Here is a 19118-nt window from a genome sequence, read left to right on the forward strand (position 1 = left end):
TCAGTGTGACCAAATAATTGATAAAGGAAAGTAAATGAGGACAGAATGATAAAATTAGAAGATCACCGTTTCACATTGCTTATTGAAATAACAGAGCTGGGGTAATGATCATATATGCTGCCAATGTTACACAAGAGACAATCAGATATAAGTGCCTGCTGATAAAATATACCAGCGCCTACGATGTAGTCTTACCCCAAAGTGAACCTGATCTGATTATGTCTCTACTATCGAGATTTAATTCCTAGACAATATAGGGAATAGGGTGATATGTTAAACAACACCGGGGGCAGCGAGGTGTGTGATCAGCAAAATCCACACTATGGGAAACACTTAAGAAGAAATGGTATAGTTATGTAAACAAATACACAGCAAGGAAAAAAAAAGAGAGAGAGAGAGTGAGACAGGGATGGTTCGGTAGGTAGACTGATCCCCCAAAGATGTCCAAATCCTAATACCTGGAACCTGTCAACATGGCAAAAAAGGATTTTTTGCAGATGTAACTAAGATTAAAGACTTTAAAACACCAAGATTATCCTGGATTATGTGGGTGGATTCAATCTAATCACATGAGACCTTAAAAGTAGAAAACTTTCTCAGGCAGGAAGCAAGAGAATGAGACAGAAGTCAAAGATTTGAGGCATGAAAAAGACCTGACCCACCACTGCTGGCTTTCATGCTGAGGAAATCATGAGCCAAGGAATGTGGGCCGCTGCAGACGCTGACAACATCCCACTGAGCCTTCAGGGAACAGAATCTCAGTCCTACAACCACCTGGAACTGAATTCTCCCAACAACCTGAATGATCCTCGAAGTGGATTCTCCCTCCAGACAAAAGCCAAACCAAGCCAACACCTGACTTTGACCTAATGACACCTGGAGTAGAGAAACTAGGTGAGCCCACCTGGACTTCTGACCTATCGAACTATAAGATAATAAATTTGTGTTATTTTAAGCTCACACTCTTTCCATTATATCACGTATGCCATGCTTTTCGATCAGGATCTTTGGAGCTGGAAGGAACCTTAAGGACCTTTTTTTAATGAAGAATTCCTGGATGTCACTTTTAGGATCACCACTGACTTACGAGAAAAAGGAATGCAATATGTGCTGGTCACACATAAAGGAAGTGACAAAGGAGGAAAGGAACAAAGATAAATACATCAATTTTTTTTTCTTAAAACATTCTTATCCACAGTAATTTGTATGAAATCTAATTTCTAATTACATTTTAACCATCTGACTCAGGGAGTTTATAATATAATACGCATAGAATAGATTTATCAATACAATACACACTAGATAGATTTCAATAATTTGTAGAAACAGCGTCAAAACCAACTATGAGTATCTAATGAAGGCAAATGTGCTGGAGGAAAATCCCATTTAATCAATTTTTAGCTGATGTCGTAGCAAATAAATGTTTCACTGACTGACCCAAAGAATTCAGAATTGTGATCTCAAATAATGAGTTTCTCATATCTACTTTTGTATTTTGGTTAATATATTTTTAATTTCCAATAAATTCTCTCTTGTTCTCTAACGGTTCATTTATTTTTTTCATTCTATCCTTGTTTCATCAATGCATTATCTTTTCTGATCTCTCCCTGAATCACACCCTTTAGTCATGTTTGTTGCTTTGGTTTCTATCTTCTGTTTTGGAAGTTTTCCATGTTTGATATTCCTTGGCTGTCAGTTCATATTAGAGAGCCAATGACTGAAAGTTGATGGGAAGTTCTGGCTAAAAGGCTTGAAGACTGGAGGGCTTCACTACTGATTGGGTGATCAGGTGACAAGCTGGTTTTTGTCTGTTTGTTTTAATTACAGTTATAGTATCTGTAGTTCTTTCCTCTGAGAACAGTTCTGATTCTTCAGAGGAGAATCTTTTAATCACTTTGATTGAGTCTAGCTTCTGAGATTCTGGAATTAAGGGCAAATGGTGGAGTGGGTTGTGTGTGGGGAGGATATGTCCATTATTCGGTCTGCAGATTCTCACTGGGTTTTTGTTTTCAATATGGCACATCACACTTGCCCTCCTGTGTGCCTCACATCACTACACTTGGAGCGTCTTGGGTCAGTTTCCTCATAGAATAAACTTCAGGTCTCTCTTGCAGGTGCAGGGAGAAACAGTTACCTGTCTACCCATGATGGGAGTGGGGACCTGGGTCTCTAAATATTTTTAAATTACATATGATTTCAGCCCCTCTTTATCCCTTCTCTGAGATTTCTGGTGTCCTGAATTCCTAAAATTTTCTGGGATTCTATGAGAGCAAAGTGACTTATTTCCTGATAGCCCTCTTGCCATTCCCTCTCCCCATGTATTTAAGTTTGATCTTCCTTTGCTCTACTCAATAATTTATCATTTTTCTTCAACGTGCTTTCTGCTTTCATATACTGTTGTTCAAGTTGTTGTACAGAATGTCAAACATAATTTCATCAATGACAGAGTATGATTTTTCTGGTTGTTCTCATCATTATTTGGGGGTGTGATCTTTCTTGGGGAGAAGTGAGTTGAAGTACCTCTATCTGCACTCTTCACTTGGGAAATCCTTCATTTTGCTTTAGTGATTTTTCTAAATTGTGTTTGCAGGAATATGATTTCTCAAGTTCCTTATATTTTAAAAATGATTATATAAATTACTCACTGAAATTGTTACTAAATTACATTCTATAATTGCATAAGCTTCTTCTAATTGTACACTAACACAAATAATTAGAAATGAGCTTGTAATTAAGCACTTAGCACTGATGAATCATAAACAATCATATTAAAATCACTATGGGTAAACATAGGAAAAATTAAGTATAGATAACTTGAAAATAAGCTCTTCTAAGATTTTGATATATATTGATAAATAGAAAATATACACCATACTGTTAAAAATCAATACCTTATCCCCTAGTTGAGATGACTCTATTTTATTGTTGAACTTATTAAACTAAAACATTTTGGTGGGCAGATTGTTTAGCATTGACAGTTTTTGTTTTTTTGATGCGAAGTATATTTTTCCATAGTCATGGCCCTTTCTGTAATGTTTGACAACAAGCTTTTTGTAATATTATTTGAGAGCATAGGCATCGATACACATTGTAAATTAGGTTTTAAAAAGCATAATCCTGTAAAGTAAGTTTTCACAATAACAAGGACTATTTATTCCACTAGGGATAAATAGGCAATAATAAATCTCTTTTTAAAAAAGTCTTAGAAAGTCCACTTTTTTTTTCTTACCTCTACCTCTCTTCCCTCTGGAAACCATTGTTTGTTCCATGTGTGTGAGTCTCTTTCTGTTTTGTTTGTTCATTTATTTTGTTTTTTAGATTCCACATATAAGTAAAATCATGTGTGCTATTTGTCTTTCTCTGTCTGACTTATTTCATTTAGCACACTTTCTAGTTCCAGCTATGTCACAAATGGCAAGATTTCATTTTTTTTTTATGACTGAGTAGTATTCCATTGCACATATATGACAAATCTTCTTTATCTATTCATGGACACTTATGTTGCTTCCATATCTTGGCTATTATAAATGATGCTGCAATAAACATGGGGGTGCATATATCTTTTCAAATTAGTGTTTCCAATTTCTTGAAATAAATTTGTTGAAATAAATACCCAGAAGTGGGATTGCTGGATTGTATGGTAATTCTATTTTCAGTTTTTTGAGAAACCTGCATACTGTTTTTCATAGAGGCTGTGTCTGTTTACATTCCCACCAACAGTGTATGAAGGTTCCCTTTTCTTCATATCCTTGCCAACACTGGTTATTTGTTTCCTTTTGCATAATAGCCGTTCTGACAGAAAGTGTGATAACTCCAGCTTTGTTCTTCTTTCTCAAGATTATTACTCTGGCTATTCACGATCTTTTGTGGTTCCATATACATTTTAGGATTCTTTGTTCTAGTTCTGTAAAAAATGCTATTGGTATTTTGACTGGTATTGCATTGACTATGTAGATTGCTTTGGGTAGTGTGGACATTTTAATACCATTAATTCTTCCTATCCATGAACACAGTGTATGTTTCCATTTATTTGTGTTGTCTTCGATTTCTTTCACCACTGTCTTATAGTTTTAAGAGTATGATCTTTCACATCTTTGTTTAAATTTATTCCTAGGTATTTCATTCTTTTTGATGCAATTGTAAATGGGACTGTTTTCTTAATTTATTTTTCTGATAGTTTGTTGTTAGTATATAGAAATGCAATAGATTTCTGTTTATTAATTTTGTATCCTGCAACTTTACTGAATTCATTTATTAGTTCTAATAGTTTTTTGGTAGAGTTTAGGGTTTTCTATATATAGTATCATATCATCTCCATATAGTGACAGTTTTATTTCTTCCCTTCCAATTTGGATGCCTTTATTTCTTTTTCTTGTTTGATTGCTATGGCTAGGACTTACAATACTATGTTGAATAAAAACAGCAACAGTGGGCATGTTTGTCTTATTCCTGACTATAGAGGAAAAGCTTTCAGCTTTTCACCACTGAGTATGATGTTTGCTATATCCACTTTGTTGAGAGTTTCTATCATAAATGGATGTTGAATATTTGTCAAATTCTTTTTTCTGCATCTATTGAGATGATCATATGATTTTATTAATTGTTTGTTTTTTAAAGCAATATTTTATAAGTTGCCCTTTAAGGGTATATTAATCGGTACATACTGTCTTAGTTTGGTCTGTTGTTTTAAAAATTAGCATAGACTGAGTGGCTCACACAGCAAACATTTATTTCTTCTAGTTCTGGAGACTGGAAAGTCCAAGATCAAGATGCTGGCAGGTCTGATGTCTGGTGAGAACCCCCTTTCTGGTTTGCAGATGGCCAGCTGTATCTTCACATAATGGAGAGCAGAGACATAAAGCAAAGTCTTTTTTCTCTTCTTATAAGGGCATTCATTCCATTTTTAAAAGCTCCACTTTCATGGTCTAATTACCTCCCAAAGACTAACTACCTAATACCATCACACTACAGGTTAGGAATTCAACTTACAAATTTTTCTGGGAGTAGACAGAAATATTCAGTCCATAACACAAACTCAATTCAGGGTCACATAGCTGCGTATATTGAAATTGGAAGGAAAAAATTCTTCTTGGATGTATTTTACTTTTCAAAAGAATTTTAAATTTCCCTTAGGGCATTAATAGTCATAATCAAAATCAGAATAAGTCAATCAAAAGGTATTTTTATAATAATCAAATACTTGTTTTGAAAGAAATAATATATATATTTATATATGACATATAATATACATGTATATATGCACATATATACATATAGATATATATATCTTATATGTTGAGAATTCTTTTAGATACTTTGTAGTAATCCTTAGGACCCTATTAGTATTTCTTGGCTAAATAAGCTATCTATCTATCTATAAAATATTAAACATATATTTGTTTATTCTCTGTTGCTTACATTATTATGAATAAAAAACAACACGTTAAATTTGGGACAATTTGAGAATACTGAAAATAATAAAGAAAATATTATTACATAGTATATAGAGCTAGCCACCTTTAAAAAATTACATAATAGAATAATTTCCTCCATTCTTTTTTTTGATGCAGATTTTGCATGGTTGAGATCACAGTGCACAGAGTAAGAAGAGGCCCAACTTACGGAGTACTTCCTAAGTGCCAGGCAACCTGCTAAGTGCTTCAAATACATTGTATCAACATCCTATGTGCCATGTGTTTCATACCTACTTAATAGATGGAAAAACTGAGGACTAGTGAGTTTAAATGAATTGCTCAAGACTATGCAGCTATTAAGTGACCAAGCTGAGACTTTAGCACAAGGTTGCCTAATGTTAAAATCCATACTCTTAACCAGATGTTTATTCAATTTTCTCTTTTTACTATTATAACTAATTTGTCATGTTGTTAGCAAATCATTGCAAATATCATGTACGTGAAAAATTTAAAAATACGTATAATTAAGCCCATGTCACAGAAGCCTTGCAATCAATAAGTAATAATATTTCAAAAATCTTTGCAAGTTTTAAGAGTAAAAATGGAATATCATTGTTGTTCAAGATGAAATGTATTGGGTTATTAGAGACTTTATATGCTTATCAAGCATTTGTATTTATAAAGAAATATATTTCTCAAATAAGCACTATGTTAATCAGAAACTACAAAGTGACCATGGAATAAACAGTCATTACCTCATTGATTCTGGATATGTGGGGGAGGTACAGTTGGTGGGGGTGTTAGAAGACTGCGAAAAGATCTATTTAGATTTGTTCTCTTGCATTATTTGAAATCAAATTAGTGTAACAAAATTTGTAAAGCTATTTGTTTTTGCATAATACAGGTTGTATTAGTGGAGATAAAACTAGTAATTAGTATTTTTATCTTTTATATATAAATTACTTGTTTAAAGTTCCTAAAGATAGTTGGTTCTAAGACTTTAAAATTCTCTCCTCAAAATCTTGTTTATATCATTAATTTTTATATGTAAAGAGAAATAGTAAAAGAAAAACACATTTACTAAACAAATATATATGCCAATGAAACCCTTATTTGAAATGTCGAAAAACCAGGGATTAATGGAGTTTTAATGAATTTCCAATACCTGGTTATTCTGATTTCCTCTCTAGCTATACTACTTTCATTGGAATCTATTTAATAAAAGAGTTAGAACCACTAATGCATTTAGTTTGATTTATCTAGTGACAATCCCTCAGTTATCCTCTTAGGCAAATTATTTTCTTGAGAGTAAATTTAATTTTGGTATAATCCTCCAAGTAATTTTAGTTCATTTTCTATATATCTTGACAAAAGAAATTATGAAAGTAAAAAAAAATATGGATATATTATTATGAAATGTAGAGAAAATATCACTTCCAAAAGACATACATTTTGAGTTAGTGTTACTAGTGAATTATGACCTTGGAAGTTAAAAACACATGTCACAATGATTTAACATCTATAAGCCAGAGAAGGGTAAAGAGATGTATGGCTGATAGGCTGGGAATTTTGTGATTTGAGAGGTGAGTAAATGGGCAGCAATATGCATGCTACCTTAAACATTCTGCCTGGTGTGCTGGTACATGGGCACTGTCTCATTGGCTCATTTCATGGGAGAAGCTTTAACCTTTACTTCAACATTTATGTTAAATTTAAGCTGCACATAAATATATATTTAATTTGAATTTACTGGATCAGATGTCTACAGCTTCCTGAGTTTCCTTATGAACAGTTACCCTATTAACAGTTTTCTTAAAGTTTACTTCTCTTTGTATAGGTTTGGCTTGAGAGAACCAATCTAGATCATGTCTATAAAGGAAAGAAACTGCATACTTTTCAGACGATAAGAAATAACCACAAACCCCACAAATTTTCAGTAGCTGATAGTTAAGAGATGAACGTCACTGGAAAAAATCAGACGTACTACAAAAGGTCTGAGCTTCTGAAACTGGACAGAGTTCCACCTAGACAAGCCCACTGTGCATGTTATGTGAACATACACAGTCAGAAATGCAAATTAGCACAACCTTCCTGGAAAGTGATTTTCCAAATGTATCAGAAGTCTTAAATGTCTTAAGCGATGCAAAAGATCCTCATTGTAATAATTACATTACAATAAGAAAAAAAGAAACATGATTAATTAGTAGGGAAAAGATTTGTGACAATGTTTAGTTAAAGCAGGGTCTATGTAGAATAATCTCAGTGATGTTAACTTATGTGTAAATATGCATTTGTATGTGTGCATGAATACTGTCAAAGGTTTTTGACAGTCTTTATCTCAGTGTTTTTGACAGTATTAAATAATAGAAGTACTGGTGATTCTTCTTCATATTATTGTGTATTCTCTATTGAGCATATACTCCTATACAAATCAGAAAAACATTACTTAAAACAAATACAAGGAACAGGAGCAACACTAACATCTTAATGAAACTCTATTCTACTCAATTATTTACAATCTTGGGTTTAAATGAGTTGGCAGAATCATGACCAATATACGTTCTGTCTCTTGGAAATTAAAAACGTGTAGATATAAAATCCTAACTAAAGTAAATATCTAAAGGCAACTCTAGTATTTACAGGTTACTAACAAGTTATGTTTTTCACTTATCCTCTTTATTTTTCTTCTCTTTCATTATCTCCTAAAAATGTAGAATAAATCAAGGGCTAGCATCTTCATTAGAATTCATCCATCCATTCAATTAGTAACTATTTTGTAAGCACTAGCAACGTGTCAAACACTGTTCTAGGCACTGGTTATTTTGCAGTGAAAAAATAAAGTTCTCATCTGGTTGAAGAACAAATGTTATCACTATCATGTAATGATAAAGTGTTATAAAAAATAATATTCATTAACATGCTGTACTGTATCAATAATAGAAAATGAAAGTTATAAATTTGTTTAGTGAAGAATATAAAAGTATCTCCTTTATTTACAACCAGGCATATATTTTCTTATTTATTTAAATAAGGAAATTGAAATTGCTTCATTACTTACCCCAATATTAAACATCCCCGTAAAATACTCCATATTTGCTTGAATGAACCAAATGTTGCTTAGACCTAGTTCGTCACTTCTCTTCTTAGCACGAATTAATGACAATTCCTTGTTTTCTATTAATATAACCTAGATTTCATCCAGGAAACAAAGTATACTCAGTAACATAATTCAGACATTAGGGCAAAGTATTATTACTGTATTACATAGCTTTAATAATGTAGAAACATATATTGACGTTCACCCTGTGCCAGGAAGTATCCCAGATACTGTGGTACAAAAATGAACAAGGTCCTCGAACTCCTGAAGCTTGCAGTTGTCATGATATAGGTGAAGCAGGCAATTACAACACAGTGATAAGTGCTTAATGAAAGACAGACATATAATGTGTTATCAGAGCACTCAGGCTTATGACTAAGGAAAGTTTCAGTCATTTAATGTGGAAAAGTAACATATTAACTGAGGCCTGAACAATGAATAGAAATTAGCTGGGGAATGAAGGAGTGTTTCAAGCAGGGATACAGGTATGAAGGCCCAAGGTGAGAAAGACAGAGTGCATTTGAAGAACTGAGAAAATTGGCACAGCTGGGCTACAGTGTGTAATGGTGATGGTGGGTAGGGGTGACAGGTTGTGGAGGGTGGAAATAAGGCTCGAGAGGTAACAGGAGCCAGATCATGGGTGATAAAAGCAGTTTCAGTTGCTGCCATGGACAGAATGGATCGGGAGGAGTGAGGCAGAAGGCAGCACAACCAGTTAGGGGTCTCTCACAGTAACCCAGGAGATGGAGAGGATCATTGGTTTGGGTGGAGACAAGTGGGCAGAATTCAGTTACTTTCATCACTACTATCATTCTCAGTTCTACCCTTCTTTTGTTCTTATGCTTGTCTTTATGGACAAATCCTGGATCTCTGTATGAAACACCTGTCAGAGTACACTTGGTGCCAGAAGCTTTCCCGCTGTTATTCTAGCCAAGACTTCCCTTTTCCAGTTTTAATGTCTCTGTTTCCAGAACAGTTAGGAGTGGGAAAAAAACACACCATGTCCCCCTGACTCTTTCACCAGGATCTCCTTTGAGTTTTCTTCCTCTTACTCCAACCATGAAATCATTGCTTTCCTTAATAATAACACAGTCACTTGTCTGGTTCTCCCAGGAGTCCCTATTTATTTTGCTCTTCATTTTCTAAGGAAAAAGAATAATACCATCCCCCTAACCACCATCATTCTGTTACATGTCATTCTTGCCAGTCCATGAGCTCTTCCACATTTTTTTTCTTCTGGGATAGGAGTAATCACTGTAATTATTTTGCACCTTCCAGAGAGCTGACAAGCAAAAACTCTGCCTCAGCTCAATTGTGTTCTTTCAAAAATGACATCAAATTCTAGACGTTTATGTTAAAAGATGGTCCCTGTGAGGAAATGATTTAATATGGCAGAAGACTGAAAATAGCGCAGACTTCTAATAAATAATGGCAGTGATTGCATAAATTACGGTACATTTCCTTAAAAACACATTATGTAGTCACATGTTAGTGATATTTAAATGAAAATATTTAAAACTATTTGCAATATGGAAAATCATTTATGATACCATACTGAGTGAAAACAGGCAACAAAAATTGTATTTGCATTTTTACAATTTGCAACAACAAGCATCGTCATGGACAAAGACTTAATGAGAAAACAGGGAGAAAATCATTTGATGGATCAGTGTGGTAGACTGGGGTTTATAATTTTCTTTACAAATTTTTGTTATTGTTGTTACTATTTTGGTACAATGGATGACAGTCAAGATACCAAAAGAATATGCTCAATAAGTTTCAGAAGCTAGTATTTCCAGTATAAAATTATGTTGATTATTAAACTAGTTTTATCATTAGTTTATTAAACAAGGGAATAGTTATTTTAAAAATTATTTTAAAATATAACCCTTTTATAAAAGTTGAAAACTCTTGTGATCCTACTACACATTTTGTTTCCTTAAGATTCTGAATCTTAGAAGTTAGGTCAAAGAAAAAAGGAAAGGCCTGTGCTAGACATTTGACCTGGGTGAATGATTACAAACTCAAAGAGAAGGAATAAGCCAGACACAGCTCACTGAATCATGTAGTTTTCCCATGTTTCCTTTTATCTATTATTCAGACTTTACCTGGCATGATGGCAGTGTGTAAGCAAGTACAATCCCAACGTGGCCCTGAAAGAGACAGAAGAAGAAACAAGTTGACGTTGGTCCCTAAGGCTTTTTGCTCATTCTGAGACAACAGTCTTGCCAAATAAAAGCACGACCTTGAATGTAATATAGTAAAGTCACTTAGTCTTGGAAAGGCTAAAGAGAATACAAAAGGTATAATACCCCACCGCTGCAGAAATCCACAATTCTGTCACCAGGTTTGGCTTGATTTGTCACCACATACACAAGGTTGTTTAACTGTTGCTGCTTCCTCAAAGCTCGATCACAGGACATTTTACCTGGGAAAGGCAAGAGGTGAAGTCAATGAAATGCATATTGTGCAGGACTGAGAAGGCACTTCTAGAATAGACTACCAACATGCAGGAAGCCGGGGTGAATATGTAAATGCATTATAAATTCCATACATTTCATTATGAGAAGAAAAGAGAACAGGAACCCAGAGATCAACTCTATTTTTTGCTTATTTTTACTTTTAGTCTTGTCCAATAGCTGTTGACAGAAAATTTATGAAAAAAGAAATGTCTCCTAAAGAGGAAAACAGGAAGTGGAACATTAAGTTCAGAGTCATAAAGTAATTGTTCAATAAATGCTTATTAGATGAATAAAACCAGTTAATAGTCTCTTCCCTCTATCCCCCTCAAAGGGCTACTGTATAAATTACCTAATTTTAGCACATTGCTTAAATCTCTTTGGGAAAAAGAGGTCTATAACAAATAAAAACATTTTATATTATTTAACCGGCACATCCTTGAACTCCTGCCTGGTTAGGACACTTGGAATATAGGTGTCACATTGTTTGAAATACATCAATGGTTATTATATTTAGAGAGAAATTGGGTTTTCCTGTTTCTGCTTTGAACCGTCCTTTCCTCGTGAGTCAGACACAGAAATTTAATGTGATTAGTGATTAAAGATAGGGCATTTCCAAATATGAAATGCCTTGGGCCTGGCAGCATGAAAACATCTGCACTTTCCTTTCAAAAGCCACTAGTCAAGTCCATTAATATATCTTCAGAAGAATGGATGAAATTATTTGTTTTAATATATTTCAAATGCACATTTTTTTAAGAGCAAGATTAAGAAAATGTAAAAGAGCAGATTTCAGTGAAATAGATAAAAAACCCAGATAATCTTTTTGGCTTGATCCAACATTGTTTAAAGATAACAAGGTCTCCCTGCTCCATTTTCACAGAAAAAGAGCACGGCCTTTTGGATTTATTTGTCTATTCTGTTTTCCTTCTTTCTTATGTTAGTAAAATAAAAGCATTGGGAAACTTTTATTTTAGGAAAAAATAGAAAATATGCATTAAAAAAAAGGTCCATGTAAGAGAAAAAGATCCATAATCTCATAATTCAGAGGTAATATTTTTGTATATATGTTCTTCTAGGCATATCCTTAAATTCATAATTTTCTAGACAGCATATAAAGTATTATAAATCTTTCTGTGTCAGTACATTTGTTTTTATACTGTATATTTTAATAGCTGCATAGTATTCCATTGACTATGTATACCATACTTATGTGACCAATTTCCTATTGCAATGATGTGGTTATCATACAGTTGAATTGCTGTGCACATTCTTAATTATTTAATTTAGCATGGCTTAATGTGCATTTCAAACATGAAGAGCATTTAAATCACTAACTTGGTGACGCCATTTGTGAAGACAATGTCATGTAGCTCTAAAATGAATTATTTTCACTTTTCTCTAATAGTAAAAATTTTAAACCTAGAGTAAGTGAACGTCTCTGTCATCCAACCCTTCGTGGATAACAATTCATAGGAGATTTTATTATGACCATTTTCAAACACATAGCAAATCTGAAAGAATCTTACAATGAACACCTTTATACATTTCTCCTAGATTCTACCATTAACAACTTACTATGCTTGGTTTATCACACCTGTATCCCTCTATCCATCCATTCATAAATCAACCTTATTTTTTATGGCAAGACGGCTTTTATTTGGAGGAGGAAGAATAAGAACAAGGAAGGGAGGGAGGAAGAGGGGGTCAGAGGCAAAAAAGGAGAAGTACTTTTGAGCCCCTTGGGAGAGCTGGAATCACCAGTGCTGGTATTAAATGGAGCCACTGAGTGCCAAGGGCTGAGCACACGCACTTCAGTCTGTGTTCTGTGTGTAGATTGCTTAGCAATTATTAGCCAAAGGATTTTCACAAAACAAGGTCAAGAGGAATTATCTTTTGTTAAGAGCAAGAAGATAAGAAAAGAAAATTTACTTAATGGAACAGTTCTGTACTATATTTTTATTATACATTTAGAATTACGTAACTTTCTTAGGTCTGTTTCAAGAGCAAATGTTGAAGAATATCCTGTTTTTCTTGCTAAGATTGCATCTTTGCATATACAGAATCCGTGCTGAAATGAGGCTTGAAGGCAGAGAGTAGTGCTCAGGGTTGTGTTTAAGTAGTGAGACTATTAAACTGCACATACTATTCACAGATTGAGGTAAATACGATGTCCAGATGCTTTATGGAAAAACTACCTCTAATAAAACATTCCTTCTCCCCATCCCAATTTTATAAATATTATGAAACTCTTAGAAACATGAACAGGATATCAAATACACAGAACCAGGTCAGAAATTAATACCATTTTGAGATATGGTATGAATCTAAAAATCAAATTCTACTTTCCATTTATATCCAACATACTTGTGCCTAAGACACCATTTATAAGCATACAATCACAACGTATTTTTAGTTTCATTAAAATTGATGATTCTGTAGGTGTCATCACGAAAAAAATAACTCAAGGATCAAATGTTTTAATACAAGTAACCTCATTTGTTCTGTGATGTAAGTCTCCCACACTGAAGTCTCCTCCTTGTCTCATTCAAGGTAGGAGCATCCGGATGATGTAGACAACTTCAACAGTGTTTGCACTGACCCGAAAGAAAGTACAAGGATAAAGGGGACAGTTTTCAAGCTAAGGAAGAGCCATGTTAGAACACCAACATTTTTGATTAGTACAAAGCATCAAATAAAGCAAAACAAAATGAAAAAAACAAAACAAAAACTCAACAAACAAACAAAAGCAAAAACCCTGGATGGGAAACGTGCACACGTGCAGCCAGAACACCTGCTCTGTTTATAGGAAATTATGCTCAAGCTCAGGCAGTTCTCAAATTTTTTGTTTCTTAATATGAACACCTAAGTACCATGAATGGTGTACCTTACAGGGAAAGGAAAAGGGTTGGGTGCTTGGATACACACTGGACTACTTTACTAGAAGCTTCTCTCTGACTTAAGAAAAAAAATTTTGCCAAAACTTTTGGCAAAAACAAAACAAGACAAACAAACAAATAAACAAACAAAAAATAAAGTCTCAATGCTCTGGGCCCTGTTAGTTTGTCAACTTTACCTCTTTCTACTTTCATTATATATACTCTATGTTGTAGCCTTTCTAAACAACAGACAGAGAAAGACAAATACCATATAATCTCACTTTTATGTGGAATCGAAAAGGAACAGATCGATGGTTCCCAGATATGGGGGTGCAAGGGTGGGTGAAATGGGTAAAGGGAGTCAAAAGGTACAACCTTCCAGTTATAAATAAATAAGTCATGGGGATGTAATAATATTGTATTGCCTATTTGAAAGTTGTTAAGAAAGTAGATCTTAAAAGTTCTCATAACAATTTTAAAAATCCTGTAACTACATATAGTGACAGGTGCTAACTAGATTTATTGTGATGATCATTTTATAAGATATACAAATATTAGATCATCATGTGGTACACCTGAAACTAATATATGTCAATTATACCTCAGTAAAAAATAAGAAAACATGAAATGATACCTAACCACAATTGACTATAATATACCAAAAAAGAACCATTAGCTAAAATTGCTTCTGTGTCCCTGAAATAACATACAGTTGATTTTTCTTGTAACTCATAAATTTGGATCCAGTTAAGTGAAAACAGTATTAGACTGATAGGCACATAGCAGGTGTTCAATAAAAGTTTAATGAATGACTTTTCTCTGCAATTATGACTTGAACTGCATTTCAAGACAGTATGCTAACTTTTGCAGGTACTAAGTATGAAACACGTTAGATACCAATGCTATGCCTCTGTATTTGTTACAATAGTAAAAGAAGTCAACTATGAAACAATGTTTTACATAGGTGGGGATGGAAAGGCTCCTGAAAACTCTTGTTTAGAAATAAGAAAGCAGCTATTTTAAAACTGTATCAAAAGCTAGAAAGGTAGGAATAAAATTCCTAAAGAAATTCCTGAGAGGATGCATGAAACTAAGCAGCAACATAAACTTTACACGTTAGATTATGGCAAAGTATTAAACTTTGAAGATGAATTGTTGAATATACTAAACATTTATAATAGTTCTTTGGACTTAGCTTTTTTAAAGCCAGTTGCAGGTCAGCATCACTAATCCTCTTAGCCGTGGTGACCTGACAGTGATAATATTCTCGCAACAGTGAATACTAGTCATCTGATACCTCTTCCCATTTCCCCCACCTCCAGCCCATCCACACAGCCCACAGTGCAGCCTATGAAATCAACCACAGTGTGACAGTGCGATGGTTTTCTTCACCCTGCTAGGTTTGTTATATAAATTAAGAGCATTCAATAAATGCTAACTAGAAATTCAAAATGTAAAAAGGGACCAATTGATTCTTCCATAAAATGAAGAATAAGGACTTCACAAATATCTTTCTCCATCAATCATTCAACCACCAAATGAACCAACCAACTTGACCTACACAGAACTGTTCTAGACAAAGTTAGAGACACAAAGATGTATGACACTTGGTTTCTGTCTTTAATGAAGTTATATCTTGTTTAATTAGTACAAAACATTATATTTGAACTTAGAAAATATATCTTACTAACCACATTGTACAATATATTTATGATGAAATTTTAACAACGCTGACTTACAAAAATCCATGTATCTTTCGTCAAAGCTTCTAAAATGACTGATAATACTTCCTGTTTATATCACGCTTTGCAATTTATTCAGCTTTTGCATACTTGATATATCATCTAACCTCAGAACTCTGTCTGGTTGCCAGAGTGGATGACATTTTCCTTATTTTGCAAATAAGGACATTGAACACTAAAGAGGTTGCTCAGACTTAGCACTTGTTCAAAGACACACACAGCAGGTAAATGGTGAAGCTGGGACTCTAACCGAGGATTTCTAATTTCAGGTTCAGTCTTCTTTCCAATATGATCTGCTGTTCCTTAAACAAATGACTGATTAATCATGATTTCAGAATTTCAGTGGTGGTGCCTTTTTTTTTAGTTGTGAGAGTTCAAGGAAATGAGTGGCTTTCTAGCAGGGAAGTGAGGGATTTCCCTAACGATTACATCTTGGGAAATGAAATTAATTCTTCAGAATCAGTCATAAAATGCATTTCCTTTAAGTTTTTCTTCTAAATAAAATTTCCAAGGGCAGGCTTACCAGTAAAAAGGATCAATTTAAGTTTTGAACTTCAACATTTTGGAATATATCACTAAGGCATTATTTGGAGGTCTCGTAGGTCACTCTGTTTAATGGATTGACCTTTGAGTGTCATCCTTTCTAGAAAGAGACCATTTCCCTACCTTGGGACTATAAGCAACCTTTTTGATTTTATAGAAATGTGACATGGGGAGGTCGAGCAATCAATTTGTTGCAAAATCAGATTATCCAGGCAGAAAGAAATGAAAATAGATTGGGAAAATCTTTCATGGTACAGCACTGCAGACGCTCAGTAGATATAGCATGTACCTTCACCCTTCCATATCTACTTTGAGAGCAACTTTAAAAAAGCAAATAACTGAAAAATATTTAGGCAACATGGGGGACAAAAGTTGAGGAAAGTGTAGTCACATTATTTGCCAAATCAAAACTTCTGTTTTGTTTATAGAAGAGTTTAGATACAGTAAATAGTGGAAATTTTAAAACTTTCTGATTCTTGCTGTTTTTTTCCCTCTAAGATGAATAAAGCATTCTGATTTCAGAATACCAGATCCCAGAGTTAACTGAATATATATATTTTTATTTCATGCACATATTATTTACATGGCACAAAGTAAACATTACTTTGCTCTGGAACTTAGTTTTTTAAAAACTGTTCACAATACTTTCCAAGTTGCCCACAAGATCAAACTGAAATGATTTAGAACAAAAATGTTAACTCTAGAAAATAGTTTAGGTATTTATTTCTTCCTCTTTTTTAGACGCTTGAATTAACAACAGTAAGGTATTTTAGTAGTTTCACTAACTTTTTGAGTAATCATTCAAGTAATCTTCAATTTGGCTTCCAATTTGGTGTCTCATAAGATTTAGGTTAAATGATACATGTGTATCTAGTAGCCCAAAATGGTGAGTGCTAACTTTCCCAGAGTCAAGGGATTTAAAAAAAGTAGCTTCTTTTGTGCATAGTATTCTAATTTCTACTATGATCTGACACACAGGTTTTCTCATATGATTGTTTTCATGTATTTCATTTTGATTAAATAAATGAAAACGATGAATATCGAAAGGGACTTGGCCTCACATGCTTTGATAATATCAATACTATTAATATGTAGTATTTCCACCAAAAGGTAGCATCTACGTCTGTTCCCTTGAGTCTGAGCTCTATGGCGGCTTAATTAGCATAATAGTGACATCCAGCGCTTCTGGCAGCTTCCACTTCCTGTCTTTTGAGATACTTGCTCTTGGAACACAGCACAGGTTTTAGGAAGCCAAGCTTCTCCAGCTGATGCTGTGTAAACAGATAAGCTTTTCTACCAGCCCCTACCTAACTTGCAGATTTGCGAATAACATCAATAACTGTTATTTAAAGGCACCAAATGTTGCCATGGTTATTTATGTAGCAGTAGGTCATCAGAACAGTCTAACATTGGGCTTGTAAAGATTATCATCATGACATAGTATTTATTAAGACATGAAATGGTGCTGCACACTATGACGATAACCAAAATAGAGAATGGTTATTATAGCTAAGCGTTAACATCCCAAGGCAGTGGTATTCATTGCAAGTTACATAAGCATTGCATAAACCTCAAAGGCAGACTTAAATGCCAGGCCTACTGTTCCTTTTCCCTTTCTGCTGGCCCTAAACCTTATGGGCCTAACTGTAAAGAATGTTGGGATCTCAGCAACAAGGGATAGCAGAAAGACAAAAACTGTGGAAATTAATGCAGTTTATAGGCATGGATAGGGATGGAAACAGTGATCCAAATTAGTATTCAAATGGACCTAATCAGGACAAGTATTGATACCCACCCAGGTCCTGCAGTGGAACTGATGAGAAGTGATTCGTTTCAGTATATAGTTTCAAAATAGAGCTGACAAAATTGTCTGATGAATGGGATGCAGAGGGAAAGCGAAAGAGAGGAGTCAAATATGACTCCAGAATTTTGGGCCTGATCAACGAGAAGAGGGCCACACATTAGTTGTAATAGAGGTGTGAAGACTAAGTCGTGAGATGTTCCCATGTTTAGAGATTTGGAAGCTGAAGAAGAACCAGCCAAGGCGACTGGAAAGGAATCATTCTACGGGCTTCTCAGAGGCCAACTACAGAAAATGTTTCAAGGAGCAGAGAATGACTAATTTTGTTAAATACAGTTGATACACCTAGGAAAATAAGGACTGAGGCTTGTCCACTGGGTTTAATAAATGGGATTCACTGGTGACCTTGACAACGGCAGTTTTGTTGGAGTGATGGAGGAGAAAACTGATGATCGTGGGCTCAAGAGAGAAAAGGAACAACTAATAAATGTACAAGGCATAATAAAAATAGAAAATCTCCATTTTGTAATGACCATGGTAATAATTGATTTGGGTAAGAATCATCAATGGATGCTAAAATCATTGGTGAAAAACTACTGGGGAACAAGACAGTCTCAAAATAGCTTGCCAGAGATGATTTATTATTACAAAGGAAAGCTAGTAGGTTCAGAAGGGAGAAATCTGAGAGACACCATCTAACCAAGCGATCAAGCTTATCGTGAACAGTGTGTCAGAGTGATACTCTGCGCCCTGCTGTGGTGTGCTCAGAGGGGTACAACATCAGCTCTGTAGTGTGCTTGCCAAAAATGTTGAGGAGTCATTTTATTGTAGACTTGCCAACAGTTAACCTCTATCTAATAGAGGAAACAGATAAATCCAAATGGCAGATTTTCTGCAAAATAATAGGACTAGATTCTTAAACAAAAGCCAATGTCATAAAAGATTAAAAAAAAAAAATTTACAGGCCAGGATTCTAAATTAGCAGAGACTAAAGATATGGTAACTAAAAGCAATGCATAATCCTAGACTGGATAGTGGATATCAAAAGAAAGAGAGAGAGCATTATTGAACAACTGGGAGAACTTGAATATGGTCAGTAAATCCGGTAATAGTATTACATTCATGTTACATTTCCTGTGTGTAATTATTGGATTGTGGTTGTAGAGGAGAATGCCCTTGTTCT

The 19118-nt window shown here is 34.3% G+C and overlaps 1 protein-coding gene across 6 annotated transcripts in view; it reads right to left on the minus strand.

The window, feature by feature from the left end:
- GSTCD (glutathione S-transferase C-terminal domain containing) overlaps positions 1–19118 on the minus strand; it is a 111837-nt gene that overhangs the window by 14574 nt on the left and 78145 nt on the right. For all 6 annotated transcript variants that reach the window (XM_019738934.2, XM_074322794.1, XM_074322789.1 and 3 more), the window contains 3 exons: positions 10824–10939; positions 10620–10664; positions 8473–8601 (listed from right to left, as the gene is read on the minus strand). In XM_019738934.2, the coding sequence (XP_019594493.2) occupies positions 8473–8601; positions 10620–10664; positions 10824–10939 (290 nt within the window). The remainder of the gene's footprint in view (positions 1–8472; positions 8602–10619; positions 10665–10823; positions 10940–19118) is intronic.

Source organism: Rhinolophus sinicus, linkage group LG02 (genome assembly GCF_036562045.2).
Source record: "Rhinolophus sinicus isolate RSC01 linkage group LG02, ASM3656204v1, whole genome shotgun sequence".
NCBI lineage: Eukaryota > Metazoa > Chordata > Mammalia > Chiroptera > Rhinolophidae > Rhinolophus > Rhinolophus sinicus.